The 17,261-nt window shown below is 34.2% G+C and overlaps 1 protein-coding gene across 2 annotated transcripts in view; it reads left to right on the top strand.

Moving 5' to 3' along the window:
• The first annotated feature begins 93 nt into the window (after positions 1-93).
• Positions 94-17,261, top strand: part of LOC144964181 (ATP-dependent RNA helicase SUPV3L1, mitochondrial-like) — a 28,083-nt gene continuing 10,915 nt past the window's right edge. The window contains exons 1-9 of one of the 2 annotated variants that reach the window (XM_078898148.1): positions 94-214; positions 7,471-7,766; positions 9,095-9,172; positions 10,501-10,608; positions 13,089-13,203; positions 13,696-13,864; positions 14,458-14,569; positions 15,089-15,258; positions 16,401-16,452. In XM_078898148.1, coding sequence (XP_078754274.1) covers positions 7,505-7,766; positions 9,095-9,172; positions 10,501-10,608; positions 13,089-13,203; positions 13,696-13,864; positions 14,458-14,569; positions 15,089-15,258; positions 16,401-16,452 — 1,066 coding nt within the window. In that variant the 5' untranslated portion in view covers positions 94-214; positions 7,471-7,504. Of the gene's footprint in view, positions 215-7,470; positions 7,767-9,094; positions 9,173-10,500; positions 10,609-11,843; positions 11,864-13,088; positions 13,204-13,695; positions 13,865-14,457; positions 14,570-15,088; positions 15,259-16,400; positions 16,453-17,261 lie in introns of those variants that run through there. The other variant, XM_078898149.1, reaches the window with a different exon arrangement.

Below are 17,261 nucleotides of genomic sequence, written 5' to 3'. Positions count from 1 at the left end.
TGAATATATTATCTGATTTGGATAAACTACCTTCAAATAATTTTGCAGGAATAGGGTGAATTTTTTCTTACGAAAATGCGGTTGATATATTTCGGCGAAAGGTCAAAAGTCATTGAAAAACATGGCCGCGCCCTTGTGTGTGAAAGTGAAATTGAAATTTAAGTAAAGTTTAAAGCCACATTGCAGTTAAAGAGATTCTAAACCCTAATATCAGGTAAGGCAGAGTGATTTTATGAATAAATGCTTTCAAATAGAATTTCAATCAACAAGATCGTTGTATAGATAGTTATCTCCTGCCCGGACCGACCCTGCCTGCAGACTGAACTCACGGACACTACTAGAGAGCCTCGCCTTTGGCCTACCAACCTCCGCTGCACGTCCAACTCGCCTTGAGCATGCATTCACGTAAAATATAAAGATTTTTTTTAAAAACCTACCTCTGTTTCAAAAACTAGCATCTTTCAACTTTCTAAGAAACATTTTGATTTTTCAGAACTTATTTCGTTAAAAAAATACCGGCCAATCTGACCCGTTGAGTCGAATGAAAACGAAATTTTGTTGTTTACACGGTTCAAAGGAAATGTCGTAAATAAGCTTTCATGGACTTCCTGTGTTGTTTTTACAGTGTCACGTGACCTTTTTGAGAAATTTGTCGTCTGCTACAAATAATTAGACCGGTAGGGGGTAGATATTTTCGTTGGCGAAGAGAAAAAGTGAGTATTATTTCTTGGACTTGTAGAGAGGCCTAGGGTCCACCAGCAGTCAAGTTGATTGAATAAAGAAAAAAAAGGCCTTTTTTATCCGCCGCCACCACCACCGTGAGAGTGGAGGGGGGGGGGGGGTGCATGCCGACGAGAGGGAGACGTGTCGATTGGTGACCTTGGTGACGTAGACATCTCAAGGATGCTGGCAGTTGCAGTTGCAGGTGTTCTTAACCCCTTAACAGCGAAGCTAATTTTTTGCTTTTAGATAGTAGTTTGCTTTTATCTTTATTATTGTTAACGGGGAATACAGCGTTTCCACCAAGAGAGTAGTCAGACTATCGCAACTCAGACTTCAATTGTCTATAATAGTTTTGCCGTTACTTGTGTTTTGATGATAGAAGATTTGGTGTTAGGTCAAAGATCGAATTTCGCAGCTAAAAGGTTGCATTGCTACTGGGTTTGCTCTTCCCCCTACCCACCTTTTTTTTCTTCTTTTTTTTTCACCTTAGTATTGTTGATTGCTGCTATATCCTTTTTTATGATTAACAAGTGCCGTAGGAGTCTCACTGGATGCAGGAGTACTGCAATTAACCCTTTGCCAGTGACACTGATTTTTTTCTCCAGATTGCTTATGCAGAATAAATCGTTTCCACCAAGAGAGCAGTAGTAAGAGTATATTTCGACTCGGGCTTCAATTAAACCATAAATCGCAAAGCTTGTCTTTTAATGATAACATTAAGACTAAGATCTGGAGTTTGGGGAGTGTAAGATGGAATCTCGCCATCAATGGTTAAAATTGTTTTGATTTAAAAAAAAACACACACACACACACACACACACACACACACACACGCACACACACACACACGAGCGCGCGGTCACGACAGCGAGGACCATCACTGACAGAATGTTGCAACGGTAAACCGGTTTACGTGTACATAGATCCTGAGGCTAGATCCCCCGTTACCGTGTACATAGGCACTCCCAAAAAAAAAGGAAGAAAGAAAGAGACACACACACACACATACTCACACACACACACACACACACCACACACACACAGTCTCGCATCCTCTACGAACTAATTTTGCGCACCAATTTTTACTGCACTTATGCACCAAATTGCATACCTATCTAGGGACACTTTTTTCCGTATCTTTTCTCAATAAACTTTTTAAAAAACCTTTGTTGTGCGCGGCTATTGCGCGGCAGGCGGCTGGCACTAGGGGGCACCAACCTATGGGTCAGACGAGAAAAACACACGATTTAGCGAGGAATGAATCATTAAATATTTAGGATATAATTTCAAACACAACTTTTGAAATTCATCAAGGATTGTCTAGTACCGAATGTTTTTTTATAGAAAACAAATGTATCTTCAAATCTAAACTGCTTTTGACGGTAAGCGGTAAGTTTTTATTTATTTTTCTGTCCAAACGAATTATTTGTCCTGGTTATAGAAGCTAAGTATTGGTAACACCGGCTCAGCTCACTATCTAGTAGGGAGTTTAATAGAAATTCTAAAATGTACCTCACACACTTGAAACCAATGTCATATGAAAGAGCTGGCAACACAGATTACAAAACAGTTTGAATTTTGTTTCTATCTTGATTAGAAATGTAGTTATGGCAGTTCAAAGTCTGAAATTTCAGACCGATTTTTACCCCAAAATTACCATTGCGTGACCGAAATCGCGTGATAGTGATAGTGATGTTAATAAAAAATGATTAAAACAGTCAATATGGAGTTCTTATTGTATACCAAAATGTTCGTCTTATCGAGGACAATGCATTTACATTAATAAAGAGGAAGATAAACATTTCAAATTAACACATTACATAATATGTCGCAAATGTTACATAATCAAACACTCGGCTAGACGTAAGAAACAATTTGCTCTATCACTTTTGGATTTATCCCCAATATCTCACTGAAACAATTGCAAATAATTACCCTCTTTTAATTAATATATAGAGATAATAAAAAAGGGTTTGAGAGTATTTAAATGAAAAGATATAAACATGTTGTGTAATGACATAATGAGTTTATTTTTACCTATGGCAATTTAATTGGTAGATTGAAAAAGTTCAAATAAATTGAAACAGATTCCCTATTATAATTAGAAGGAAAGTACTGGCTTTTAATACTTTAAAAAATTCTGCTGAACCACTTTGGGTTTATTGCTATTACATCATTTGAACTGACAATTAATATAATTTTATTCCCCCCCCCCCTTCTCTCAATGTATGGGGGTGTCAAAACTAATAGAACTTCTTACCATAATAATTATTAAGGCTAAGGCCTTCAGAATATGGATACAAATGATAAACATATCTAAACATATGGGAAAGAAACTTGATGACTTGATGGCAAAGTAAAATTAAAATTAAATAAAGCAATTGGTATTTTTAAAATATCGATATTATTAATATCGGATTTCACAAAGAGAAGAAATATACCAACTTTTAAAACAAAAACTCTAAAATGCCTATAAATAAAGTTTGAAATTATGTATTCAAAATAAAAACATAGTAAATAATAGTACTGAAAATATTATGGACCAAATTTTACATAATACATAACTAATTTAAAATATCGATATGAATATCGATATCGCCCGGCAGCCATGATGAGAAGATAATGTAAACAAGGCATTTCGGCGCAGAGTTAAAAGGTGTCTGCGCATCCATATAGAGCCCTGATATTTGGCATGAATAAAGTTTAGATGTTATTCTAAAAACAAGCGTTTAAATTTTAAAAACACACGCGGTAAATAAAAAAATAAATGCATTTGAAAATTGCCAAATTTTAACTTCATATAACCTCTGGAATTATTACTGGATTTTTCCTTAATTGGCACCATTTAAAAGGAAATTGAAAGACGAAAATAATGATACCAAAATATCTGCGATATTCCTCTTTATAACGAAGTTATGCATCTTTAATTGAACCCCCCAAAACGCGAACGGCAATTTCCAGTCACAACTTTCCTATGGGCGAGTTGGGTCAAACTTTGACTGCCACTGCTGCTGCTCACTAAACTGCCTACTACTAGCTACTACTACTACTACTACTGATGATATGATGATGATAATGCCAGTGCCCAGGCCCAGGAACTGGGAGGCTGCCCAGTGTCACGGTCACAGGCCCAGTTTGTCACAGCCTCCAGATTAGCGCAAGTTGGCCAGACGATTTCTTTGTTAATGTTAATCTGTAAATCTGATGCACAAAATTATGTACAATTATTTGAGTTTTTTTGTGGCCTCTGTCCTGCATACCAGATTATTTGTTTTCTAGAATATTTTTTTTGTATGCCTACATTCATTTCAGCCCTTCAATTCAGTTTACTCTTTTTTACTTAATTTAAGTATATGAGTATTGATGAGAGTAATAATTACTAGACGTCTTCTTTAACTGTAGTTCTAACTTAAGTTTTTCATTCTCCACCTTTAAACTGGTGGTCTAGTGATGGTCTCTCTTATTTAATCTTAAATTCAGCTTGTCATTTTGTATGCGAATCAAAGCTAATTACTCTGTACATTTTTAACAATGAATGTGTTTTCGTGAAAACAATAAAAAAATAATATTCACTTCATACAATCAATCAATCAATCATTTAAATTTACTCTTTTTGAAAGTGTCAGTGATAGCTTCCATCATGCGCAGGGCACAGTCGAGGCAGGGCTGGCCTGTGACAAACTGGTATACTTCCCACTTTAACACTGCAGTTGTAACTTAAGTTTTCGTGCTCCACCTTCAAACTGGCAGTGTAGAGATAGTCCCTCTAAAATGTAAATTCAGCTTGTGTCGTACTGTTTTTTTTCATTTTGTATGAAAATCAAAGCAATTTACTCTGTAAAATTTTAAGAATGAATGTCCTTTCATGAAAACAATTGAAAAATAAAATTTAATTAATACAATCGATCAATCAATCACTCATTTAATCTTTTTGATTTTGAGATTGAGAGTGTCAATAACTTTCAACATGCAAAGGGCACAGTCGAGGCAGAGTCGTGGGCCTGTGACAAACTGGGACTGTGACAATCTGAGGCTAGGGAGACCAAGATTTTGGTCTCTATAACCAAAATCAACCAATTTGGCTAGGGAGACAAAATCTTGGCATTGGTTAAGGAGAGAGGTCCCTGCTGCCATATTGCTTTGACTACACCACAGAGACAGAGTTGCCATCTTGGCTGTTCTCGATAAATTAGTTAATAGCATCACCTTTGCAAAATTGAGCTTTTATATAGTGCAATATCCACTAAACGTGCTCAAAGCGCTTTACAAGGGGTCCATGGCCAACAGCAACACTTAAAATGCAGGATGTGACATGACGCCTGTTAGACGATATTACAATTTTTTCGGACAGAGACAACGCTGTTAACTGCCAGGTTACTCGTTTACACCTGAGTACGGTGAGAAAATGTGAGTAAAGAGTCTTTTCCAAGGACTCGACTATATATGCAGAGCGAGGCTCGAACCCAGGACCTTCCGATCCGAAAACGAGTGTCATACAAGACCACATAGCCACACAATGAGGGAAGCAGAGAGAGAGAGAGAAAATAACACCAAAGAAAGGAAAACTGCTTCAACTGTCAAGCGTCAACGATTTAGAAATTATCCCTGGATCAAAGGAAACTACTGATGATTTATTATGATTTTGCTCTCTGTAAAATTTGTGTTATTTTCTCTTTTTTTTTGTGTGTGTGTCATGGCAACATTGTTTACATTCCAAGATGGATTCTGACGATAAGGGGGGAAGTAGATAAACATGGTATTGATTCTGACGATCAATATGTTAATGAAAGCAGTGAGTACGGCAGTTCGGGTGAAGAAGAAGGTTCAGTAAGGGATGATTGCAAGATGGAGTGGTGGTGATGGGGCAAATAGGAGCCGATAAGAAGGGAGCGCGGCACTATGTAGCAATGACTATGAAAAATGTTTTTCTCACTGAGTAATAATGTTTTTGAATTTTGAAAATCCATTAGTAAATAAACAAGTTATGCAGTTTCAAAGGTAGATGTCATTTATTTGGATGACCCACAAAGAGGAAAAAAACGCGAAAATATGGGACGCTTTTTCGGCATTTTTTTTCGACCTTTGGTTGTATCTTGCGTAATAAGTGGATTAAAAGATTGAAATTTGGCAATTTTATGGCAAATCTGATAGAGAATATGATGAAAACATTAGAAGAGTTCTAACATATAATTTTAGAGCTGGATGGTATATAACACACACACACACACACAGAGAGAGAGGGGGGGGGGGGGGGGGGGGGGGGAGATTGCTACATAAACGAAAGAAATATAGAAGGAAAAGAGAAATGGGACAAGGGGACAAAGGTTACTGATGGAACGTGACTTGGAACACAATAATTAAACCCATGCTGAGATTGTAGATCATATTGCAATCGAAAACTTTTAACATTATAATTTCTTAAATTCTTGTAAATTTAACAGTCAAAGTGTCAGCTGTTTATTGAACCCAAACGCAATGGCAGACGATAAACACCCCTCTGCCAGTGAGACTGCGCAGACATTTTGACTAGTCATGAACTTTTAAACGAGGTCAACCAATCAGAGAGTGCTTTGCCACGACCTGCTCAGCCGCTCAGTTTGGTGCCAAATCGTTTTGAACTTGTGATTCGGGTGTAGGGAGGCAAAATGGCTTTGTCTTTTACTAATGAAGAGTAAATTAGGCTTGTGTTTTGTAAAATACAGGAAAAGTACTCGTCATATTCATATGAAATTTTACAACCAAAAAGAAGAAATGTTCATGTATTACCTTGTCAGCGACAAAACCTACACGCCCGGTAGTTTTAGAAATATTTTACTCCAAAGAGTAAAAATCTATTTTTAACGGTCTTCTGGTAATCGCACGAGTTTTCTCGCTTGTTTTCTCGCTTGACATAATCTAAAATGACCTTTTTTCTAACTGTGTGCCAACTTTCAGTCATATCCATCGATAAACAGCGTTGTAATTAATTTTTTAAAATAGCATATACGAAACGGCTTCGTCCCATATTTTGTCGCGAATTCGGGCACTTCGTGAGCGAAAAAGAGGCCCAAAGATTTGTGTGGGATAGTCATTGCTACATAATGGAGGTGAAACACTGAATGAGGAGACAGCTAATCCCAGAAAATGGTTGGTGGATTTTGACTAGAATGGTGTTGGACCGAGTAACATTAATGACCTGGGTGGATTTAAGAGTCCCTTGGATTTTAAAAGACTTTTTTCCATTGTAATTTTTTTAATTTGCTGTTTTCTGGGATTCATACAATATTTTTTGTCAGTTCATCTCCTCCTATTTCTTATATTAAAATTGATGAAAGCCACTCATTTTTTTGCAACATCAAGTTTATTCACGTATTCAACATCACAATAATTCACAAAAAGGCAATGTTATCATGCTTAAGGTATTTTTTTTGCATATTAATGAGCTTTCCAAGATGGCCGCCAAAGTCATGTGACCTAGTTTTCATAATCAGTTATGTCACTTATGCTTTGTCATACCTTTAGGTATCCTGAAAGTTTCATTGAGTATGCTTCATTATTTTATTTTTAATGAATTTTTTCATGAAATCAACCCCTTTAAAATGAAATCTCCAAAATCCTTCAGCACTGGGAATTGCATAAGGTGAAAATAGCTCAGCACTTTAACGGTTAAAGTAGTGTTGTTCTATTGAGTCATTTGTGCTGTACTCTCTCTTTTTAATTAAACAGCTCACGCTTATGCTTATCAAATGATAATTTATTTTTTTTCAGATTTGTAAGGAGGTGGCAGTAAACCATTTTAGGCATGGCTCTTCGCTTGTCAGCAAATGCAATACGACTACATAGAAACATCACCCAAGAATTGAGAAAGCTTTTGAGATTATCGCCATGCTTGACGCAACTGCCCGATAATCATATCCAAAACTTTATTCGTTTCAAGAGATATAAATCGAAAAATCACAGAGGATCTTTGTCATCAATTATTAAACCACTACCAATCACACCAATACGAAAGAGTGCTGATGATATCAATGTTGGCGAAGAGCTTTCTGGTGCAATAAATAAAGGTAGTGCACATTATATTTTGACTGTGATAAGGTCAAATTAGTCCAAATTTATTTTCCCTCTGAGATTCTATTCTATACACCTGATTGCATGTGTGAAATTGTCATTGGCCCACTATAAAGTTAATAAAAAATAATTTTTCCATGAGAGCATTTGCTTTTTTTTTTTTAGGTTAGACCAATTTTGAGAGACAAGGCAACTTTGATGCTATGTTTAATCATTCTCTAGATAGACTCATTTGATCCTATGCTTTCATCAATTTAGTTAAATGTAAAGTCTAATGGTTTGGTTACTTCTTTAACTGTATGACTGTTAGTTCGCTGTCACCTCCCTCCTCCTCTTATTACTCTCCCTCTTCCAATACCACCACCACCATTTCCTTCCTTTTCTTCTCTTTCTGTCTTGTACCATCTTTATTTATGGGATTTTCATAATTTAAATTGTGTTAGATGTACAATTTATATACATTTTGATACCAAGACACATGTTTGGCCTGAAAATACCGAAAAATCTTCTAGTTTGACATTGTTTAGGATTTCCGAGTCTGACCACTCTGGGGTTGGTTCTGGATCACTATTTTCATCAATATCGGGTTCTAGCAATGTCTCTTCCATTTCAAAATTAACTTCAGTGTCCGATTCATCATCAAAATCACTACCAACATCGTCATCATCGCTTGACATGGTCTCAAGAACCAAAGAATTTAGGAAATCAAAGGCTATTTTTTTTTTTTCACTTTGTTTTTTGGACTAAATTGAAAAAAATCATAACCTTGTTAATAATTGTCAAAATCGGTTTGGTAAAAAGTTACTTTCACTTTCATTCTTCTCGTACCTTCGGAAATTTGCATTTTTTATATAGTAATGTATATTCCCCGATTAACAAGAGTTTCAAAACAAAGCACTAGATATGTGGAATCACCGGTCGCAATTGGGCGTTCTGCCGTGATCGGGGTTGGAAATAGGCGGCTGCAATCGGGTGTTCTGTCAACCGACCGGTTAATATTTTTTTAAAAACTTGGTTATTAAAGTGAGGTTGCTTAAAAGTTGAGTCCATTTGGGTGAGCAAAGGGGTAAATTTATATTGTAAAATCTATTGTTGTTGTTGTTATTATTATTTTTTATATTAGTATTATTATTATTATTATTATTATTATTATATTATTATTATTATTATTATTATTATTATTATTATTATATATGTTATTATTATTATTATTATTATTATTATTATTATTATTATTATTATTATTATTATTATTTATTATTATTATTATATTATTATTATTATTATTATTATTATTATTGTTTGCTTTTTCATATTTCAACAGAAAATATGTTGACATTGCTTAAACAGTTTTACCATCGGGAGCAAGTGAGAAAACTAGCAGTTGAAAATAGCCTGGATAGTAAGTGATTCAGTAATTATGATAATTAATGAATTTGTCAAATACATTTGTGGACACTCTAATGTAAACTGTAATCTATCCAAAGACAAAAATATAGGAATCTAAGATTGAAAACAAGAAGTACAGAAATCTAAATCCACAACAAGCCTGTATAGAAGATTTTTTAAAATTCAAATACCCCAAATTAGTCATCTCAGGTAGCCGTAGAACAAGCTCATAAAAACTAAGAACCTCACTCAATTGTCTCAGGAAAAAAAATTTGTAGAATGCCAGTGGCTTTATTCAATCATGAAATTAAGCTTAAGCTGTTTATGGCACTTACCACCCTAGAAATACACTCACGTAACTTTAATAACCATTGTGTTTTATTTATTCATATGCCTTAGTTGCATATTCACAAAAGATAGCTTGAGAATGTTAACTCATTTTCTATCAGGATGTGACTTAGGACGTTTTGAAAGTCACCTACTCCTGTTTAACGTGTAATTTTTGAGGTGGGTTGACATGAAATCATTGCCATGTCTTAACATCAGAGATTTGGTTATTTATCATTTAAATTGGTCTTATCCAGGAAACATTTATTAAAATTATCTCTTGTTGATATCTATTATATCAGATCTGCCTACTATTATGAAAATATCTTAGAATTACGAAATTTTGGCTCCAAGTTCAGAATTTTGTGAGCATCTACAACTCATTAGAACCTATTGAAAATGAAATTAGATGACAGACTACATAATTTTAAGGATTTTGAAGTGTTATTTAATCCTTGTGAGGGTAATTTTTTTAATTTTTAAAGTTAACTATAGTGAGTACAATTTTTATCTTCTAAAAATTAAGAATTTTAAAAATTTCAAGTCGGCAGGTCTCTTAAAAATATATTGTGATTTTTCAGATGTTTGACGTGGATTGTGTCACCATCAAGAATTGGCTTAAAGAGTAGTAATAGTGAAATTATACAAATGCTTGATTATACCGGCTGATTGGGTGTTATTTTATTCATTATTTATATTATCCTATCAAAAGCACAAGAATATTTAACAATTGTTGAATCATTTCATTCTTCACATTTTATTCTTTAGAAAGGGTTTGATAGTGTATTACTTATTTAGTTTGTACGTGACCAATGTATACTTATTTGCAGGTCAGATAACCTTGATTGTTATGATCTCATTGTTGTAATGGAAAGACTATTAAACTTTCGCAAGAAATTGTCATTACAACAATGTTAAATCAGGTCCATAATTGCATTTGGTTTATCAGACCTGCTAATTTGTGCACCTAATATATGACCTTTCAATAATTAAAATAACATCGTTTGTTTGCAGATCGCTTATTCCACCAAGCATATATAAGTTTTAGAAAATTATGCGTCACCTCAAAGCATCTTCCAGTTGATCTTCACATTGTGTTCAGTGACATCTTACAAGGCTCTGGTAAGGAACTGGAGTGTTTTTAATCTGTTTATGAATATGAATACATTGGGGGTCCCAATAGCTCAGTTGGTAGAGCACTCACTTCACACACAAAGGGACCAAGATCGATCGGAGTGAAGTTTAGATTTTTTTTTTTGCCCCTCCTGTCCATCTAGCAGTGATTGGGTAGCTGGTTCTGTTTTATCTGGCAGAAAATACTCTGCAATAGACTAGCGTCTTATCCAAAGGATAGAAAACAAACCATTGCTATTGTCTGTTTCACACGCTATAGAAAGGGGGCTAACTCTGGCTCCATGGGCCTCATGGCTCTGAAGGATTACTTCCTGTATGAATACATTATGAAAAGAAGCTAAACAAATGTAAACAATAGTCATGTCCATTATTAGAGAGATAACAACATGATCAAACTAACCATTTTTCATAGCTTGATTTTTTTTTGTGTGCAAGTAAAAGGCACTTTTACATACATTACATCATTAGATAAGTTTGAGTAACCACCTGTAAGCACTTAATATCCCAGTTAAATTATAACAATGTCTTTTTGAGAACTTATTTTGAGTTGATTTGTGTTGTTAATTTTCAAGATGATTTATTTTGCTTGTGGGTGGGGATTCTGACCTCCCATAGTGGGCAGGGAGGTACTTTGCTGTGTCTTCTATCCCCTTATATCTGTTTTCCAACATGCTTTCTGTCTTTGTCTTGGAATGAGATTACTTAGTTTTTTTTCCTGGCCCTGGTCGGGGTCCTCTGGGAGGGAAACAGTCAAATGCATAGTTAGTGTTTTGGGAGATGATATTTTTTTCCTTGTAAATCATCTCTCTGTCATGTATTATTATATTTGTTTACTTTTAATGTATAATGTAAGCATTTGAGTGTATTCCTCTTGGTTGGACTTTGTTCTTGTGTCCGGATGAGACTTATAGGTGATCTCAAACTAAGTACATTGGTGGTCTGCTCTTGGAATCTACATCTGATCCCTATTTGTTCCCAGTTCCCCTATGTCTTGCTTTCTCTTGGATGCTTCAATTGTAATTCTAGAACATTTTACTATCCCATTTTCTTCCTTTTTACTGGCGCTGATATAACCTAAATGTGTTGCAAGCGCCGTAAAACCCTTAAAAACAAAAACAAACATTTATTTTGCTTGTTCTGCATCAAATATATTGGCAATGCTTTCCCGTGATTTCCAAATTAAACGTTCCACTTGATTATTCTCATTAATAAATAGACAACTCTCCTGCACTCTACTGGTCTGGTATAATGTTTGTTATTTGCATTGATGATTCTTTTTGTTAACCCCTCCCCCCCCCCCGCCCAAAAAAAAAACAAAAAAACAAAACAAAAAACAAAACCCCAAAGCTTTTCTATAGTGCAATATCCACTAAACATGCTCAAAGCGCTTTACAAAGTCACTTTTGGATTTTTTTGTCTTTGGTTTAAGTATTTATATTCTTTTTCTTAGATTTGTTTATTTCTTTGAAGTACTTTGGAAGATTTTAGTTTGCAGCACATGTTTGGCTATTTAAAAGGGGACACCTCTGTTCTTAAGTCGGCTGTTATAGAAGCTTTTAAAATTAAGGTAAAAAAAAACAACAAAAAATATTAGAATCACAGTTTCTCCACTGGGTCCAGAATCAATGACCTTTCAATCCAACATCAATTAAATGAAAATACTCAATGGCAAAATTTAAAAAAAAAGAAGAAAAAAGCAAAGTAATTGTTTAATAGGTACCCATCTATTTAAATTTATGTGGATGAACTAAGAGTCTGAAGTGTGGATCTAAACAGGTCTTGTTTACTTGTCAGTTAGGTGCTCTACTTATTGAGTAGTGAGCGACTGGGTTTCATCTGCTAGGCCATAAATCTTTGATATTATCTATCTTCAGACTATTGTATTCAAAACCTTTCCTACAATTAAGGACTACTTAATGACTAGTTTTCCCAGACCAGTAACGAGAAAGAGTGAATCTGATTCTGTCTGGAATATAGATTTTAGTGTGTAATGCCTGGTATGCTTTTAAGTAAAATATGCCTTTCAGATCAATTATACCAACACACTGAACTGTGGGTCATCTTTAATCATCTGATTGATGAGATTGGTTATTAAGTTCATAAATTAGATGTCAATTCTGTGTGTAGTGCACACTTTGACTACTGTGTCGTATTGTTATATTACAGCTATGAAAAGATACACAATAACACTTCATTATTTGGCTGAGTAATTGATGATGAAAAAAAAAAATATTTTGAGAGATGATGCTAAGGAATTACTGACAATGAAAAGGGAGAGGGAGTTGGAAAGTTCCAAATTGCTCTCATTAGATAATAACTCAAGATTATTTTCAGACCTTTAAGGTTATTTTTTTTCTACATGAAGCCGAAATATTGGGTTACAGTACTGTTGTGAGATTAAAATCCGAAAACTGGTGTGTGACTTGCTGGCATTGTGTAACATTTCATTTTTATCTATTTCCTTACAGGTCATGTGGATGATATCTTCCCATATTTTTTGAAACACTGCTACCAGATATTTCCTCACCTTGAGTGTATGGAGGACCTCAAGAAAATCAGTGACCTACAATTACCTGCAAACTGGTAACTGGATTAATGAATAAGATTAGATTTTCTCTGTCATTGAATTCCGTTTTCCAGTAGTTATGTGCCTTTCAATAATTTGAAATTTTGTAAATAAATCAGTTTACTCTTTCTCAAAGCAGCTCAGGCTCCCCTCATTCTAACCATAGCAATATTTTGGTTTAAATTATTTTTTAAATTATCAAATGGTTTGATAGCCCTTTTAGATAATATTCTCATTTCAAAAGCTATAGGAAAATGGATTTTGATTTTTCTTTACCAAATAACACAACTCGGCACGGTTGTATTCTGTTCTTTTTGATAACAATCATACAAATGACAGTACAAGTAAAAGCAACCCCAAACATCCACTACCTATTTGGCAGTAAAGTTGTCAGAAGGAATCATTATTTGACAACAAAAGCCATCTGCCTCCTTTAATTCATTTTATGATAAGATATAATTGATGGCCTTGCAGTAATTTGATTCTTATTTATTTTTTTTCAACAATAGGTATCCAGAGGCTCGATCAATTCAACGGAAGTTCATTTTCCATGCGGGTCCAACAAATAGTGGGAAAACTCATCATGCTCTTGAAAGATTTTTTGAGAGCAAAACAGGATCTTATTTAGGTCCATTAAAACTCCTTGCATCAGAAGTCTACGCCAAATCAAATGAAAGGGTATGTATTTGAAGTTTAGTATTAGATTTATGCAACTCATGGGTGAAAGTTCACTAGCATATGCCAGCGGTACCGGTATTTTGGTTATAACAATGAACTGTCATCATCTTGAGTCTTATTGCCAGGCCATTTAAGTTTAAGGTGGTGAATACTTGTTATAAATTAGAGTCTCTTTCAGGCAAACTGGTTCTCTGGTCTGTCTTTCAGGCTAATTGATCATTTGAACTTTTATCCCATGATGCAAATACTCAGGTGCCTCTGATCACACTTATTCTGAATTCAGTACTTGCTCTCTTCCTATTTTTTTGTTTGTTTTGAAAATGTTATTTATGAATATTATGAGTCACTGTAAAAGCACCTACAATTTACCATTTTATTGTAGTTTAAAGAAATAACGTTTTGATATGTTTGTTGCATTACAAACAGAGAGAGAGAGAGAGAGAGAGAGAGAGAGAGAGAGAGAGAGAGAGAGAGAGAGAGAGAGAGAGGGGGGGGGGGAGGAGGGAGGGGAAGGGAGGAGGAGAACTGTAAATCCAATTCATTTTTATTAGCTGATTGTTTTTTTCATCCTTTATTGAATCTATCTATACCAGGGAACTCCGTGTGACTTGGTGACTGGTGAAGAACGTCGATTTGCCAACAAGGATCGTGTACCATCTCAGCATGTAGCTTGTACTGTGGAGATGGCAAATCTCTCAACTCCTTGTAATTCAAGTCTTTTATATTGACCCAATGCGTCCTTCAATTTGTCAAATTGTTTTTGGTTCAACAATTCAATTTTTCCATTTAATAAAAAATAGTTTTCTTCCATTAGGCTATGATTGTAATTGGTATTATTCCTTAACTCTCTCAAGTTCATATGAATGGGAACATCGGACAAATTTGTTTGCTTTTCAATCATGATGAACTCAAAAGAATAATATATTATATGGATCTGTCAAGACGTCTAATTTTAAACTATGTTAAAATTGGTCTCCATTTGTTTTATGATTTATATTTTGATATTGCCTCCAACTTGGATTGTATTAAAATTTCTCTAACTCACCCTGTATAAACAAGGTAACTTTAAAGAATAGTTAAGAACACTAAAAATCAGATGGTTATTAAATAAAGAGAATTAGTTAGAATGATTTACCTATTGCTGCTTTGAAAGAAAGCGCTTGATCACTTGCAAGTTTTTGAATTAGCTATTATAAAACTTTATGTTTGAATCTATTTGTTTAGATGATGTGGCTGTGATAGATGAAATTCAAATGATCAAAGATCAACAAAGAGGTTGGGCATGGACAAGAGCAGTACTAGGCATTTATGCTCATGAAATTCACTTGTGTGGTGAAGCTGCCAGTATAGACCTAATCAAGGAGATTGCTTTTAGTACAGGAGAGGAAGTTGAGGTATGAAATACTAATATTGTAGAGCCTATTTTAGGTGATCCTTTAAAGGGGGATGAAATTCTAGGAGACGGGATGATTTTTCTCTGTATAATCGTCCATCACAAGAGAAAGGTTCTCGCTATTTGAGTCAGTTTACCTGAACTAGTCTTTCATCATCATGGTTATTATTATTATTATTATTATTATTATTATTATTATTATTATTATTATTATTATTATTATTATTATTATTATTTTTATCTTTATTTTTATTATTATCTTTATTTTTATTATTATTATTATTATATTATTATTATTATTATTATTATTATTATTATTATTATTATTATTATTATTATTATTATTATTATTATTATTATGATACTTTGCCAAATTTGTCACAAAATGAAATCTGAGCGGGTGGTTGGATGGGAGCATCACCCTTGAATCATATACCTATGATGTTCGCATGGGTGTACGATCCGATAGTGATATCGTTTCTTCTTCTCTTTACTAGCCTATCCTGCTTCTTTGGTTTGTGATTGTATTTTTGACAGGGGATATTTTTTTTTCTGTAAATCTTCTGCCTGTTTGTCTTGGTTATTTATAATTTAGCTTATGATATCTTTAGGTTATGATTTTGATTTACATTTGTACTATTTTTGTTAGATTGCTTGTTTTTTTGTTTCAGCGGTCTCTCATATAACCTCAATTGTGTTGGAAGAGACCTAAAGCAACAAACAAACAAACAAAAACAAAATGAAATCTGAGGAAGACAATGTGAAATGTATTACTGATTAAAGCTATTCTTTACATTCATTAGTAATGTTTGAATTTTTAAGCTTCATTTATCCGATGGTGTAAGATTTATAGATTGTTTTATTATTGGCTTTGTATTTTTGGTTAGAATAACCCTACGATTGCAGGTGGTGAATTTCATGTCAGAATAAAGGCATAGTGATATTATGATGTCAATCCTAATTTCATGGTTTTTATAAGGCATTTCAAAATATCATTGTTTTGTGGTTTAACTGTAAACAATCAATCCAAAATAATCATAAACATTATTATTTAGGGTAGGGTCACTTTCCACTGATATCCTCCATATTTTGCCATGAATTTCTTTACATTCATTACATTCAGAGCAATTTCTTTGATTTCAGGTCAGGAGGTACAAGAGGTTAACAAACTTGAAATATCTGGATTATGCAGTGGGTGAGAAGCTTATTAAAAACAATTCACAGTGGTTTACCAGCGGATCACTTAGTTGAGATGCTGGGTCAAGAGGTCACTACTCTCCTTCTCTTTACCTGCGCTCTGGTATGGCACGTGCCTCCAGTCAGTGAAGCGAGTAGTGTAATTGGTCTGATAAATAATGGCATAGCCAAGCCACAATTATCTTAAATGTAAATCTATATCACTCATGTTATAGATTGAAATCCCCCTCACACGGTGGACTAAGTATCATAGATATCATCAGTATATTTCTTTCTCAGGAACACAGCAAAGTAGACTCACATTTTCACTACATTTATCGTTTAAATCAAATATTTCTGCAATCTCTACAACAACAATCAGACGTTGCAGTTTATTATTATTCACACTAGTACATAGTACAAACTGTCTACTTTCTGTTGCACTAATGTTAATTCAGTTCAACAAATATGTAACAAGTGTAGGGGTGGGGTATCAAATTTCACTGGGAATATCTAGCAGTCTATGAGATGTCTAGGCTATCGTGGGTGATGAATTTGGACCAGTTATACAATGTAAACAATGTCATAATCATTTCCTGGACTCCCTACTGACCATGGAACACTTTACTACACTGATTCTACAGTTTTGTCATTAAACGTTCCCACGAATATGGTAAAGGAGTGAAGAAGTTGTACTTATTGTAGAACAGGAACGTATGTATATATATATATATATATATATATATATATATATATATATATATATATATATATATATATATATATATATATATATATATATATATACACTCCCTCTGCAAGTAGCCC

The sequence above is a fragment of the Berghia stephanieae genome, chromosome 2 (genome assembly GCF_034508935.2).
Source record: "Berghia stephanieae isolate SIO BIC M18660-M18661 chromosome 2, UCSD_Bste_1.3, whole genome shotgun sequence".
Lineage (NCBI taxonomy): Eukaryota > Metazoa > Mollusca > Gastropoda > Nudibranchia > Aeolidiidae > Berghia > Berghia stephanieae.
This window is presented reverse-complemented; position numbering and strand designations above follow the sequence as displayed.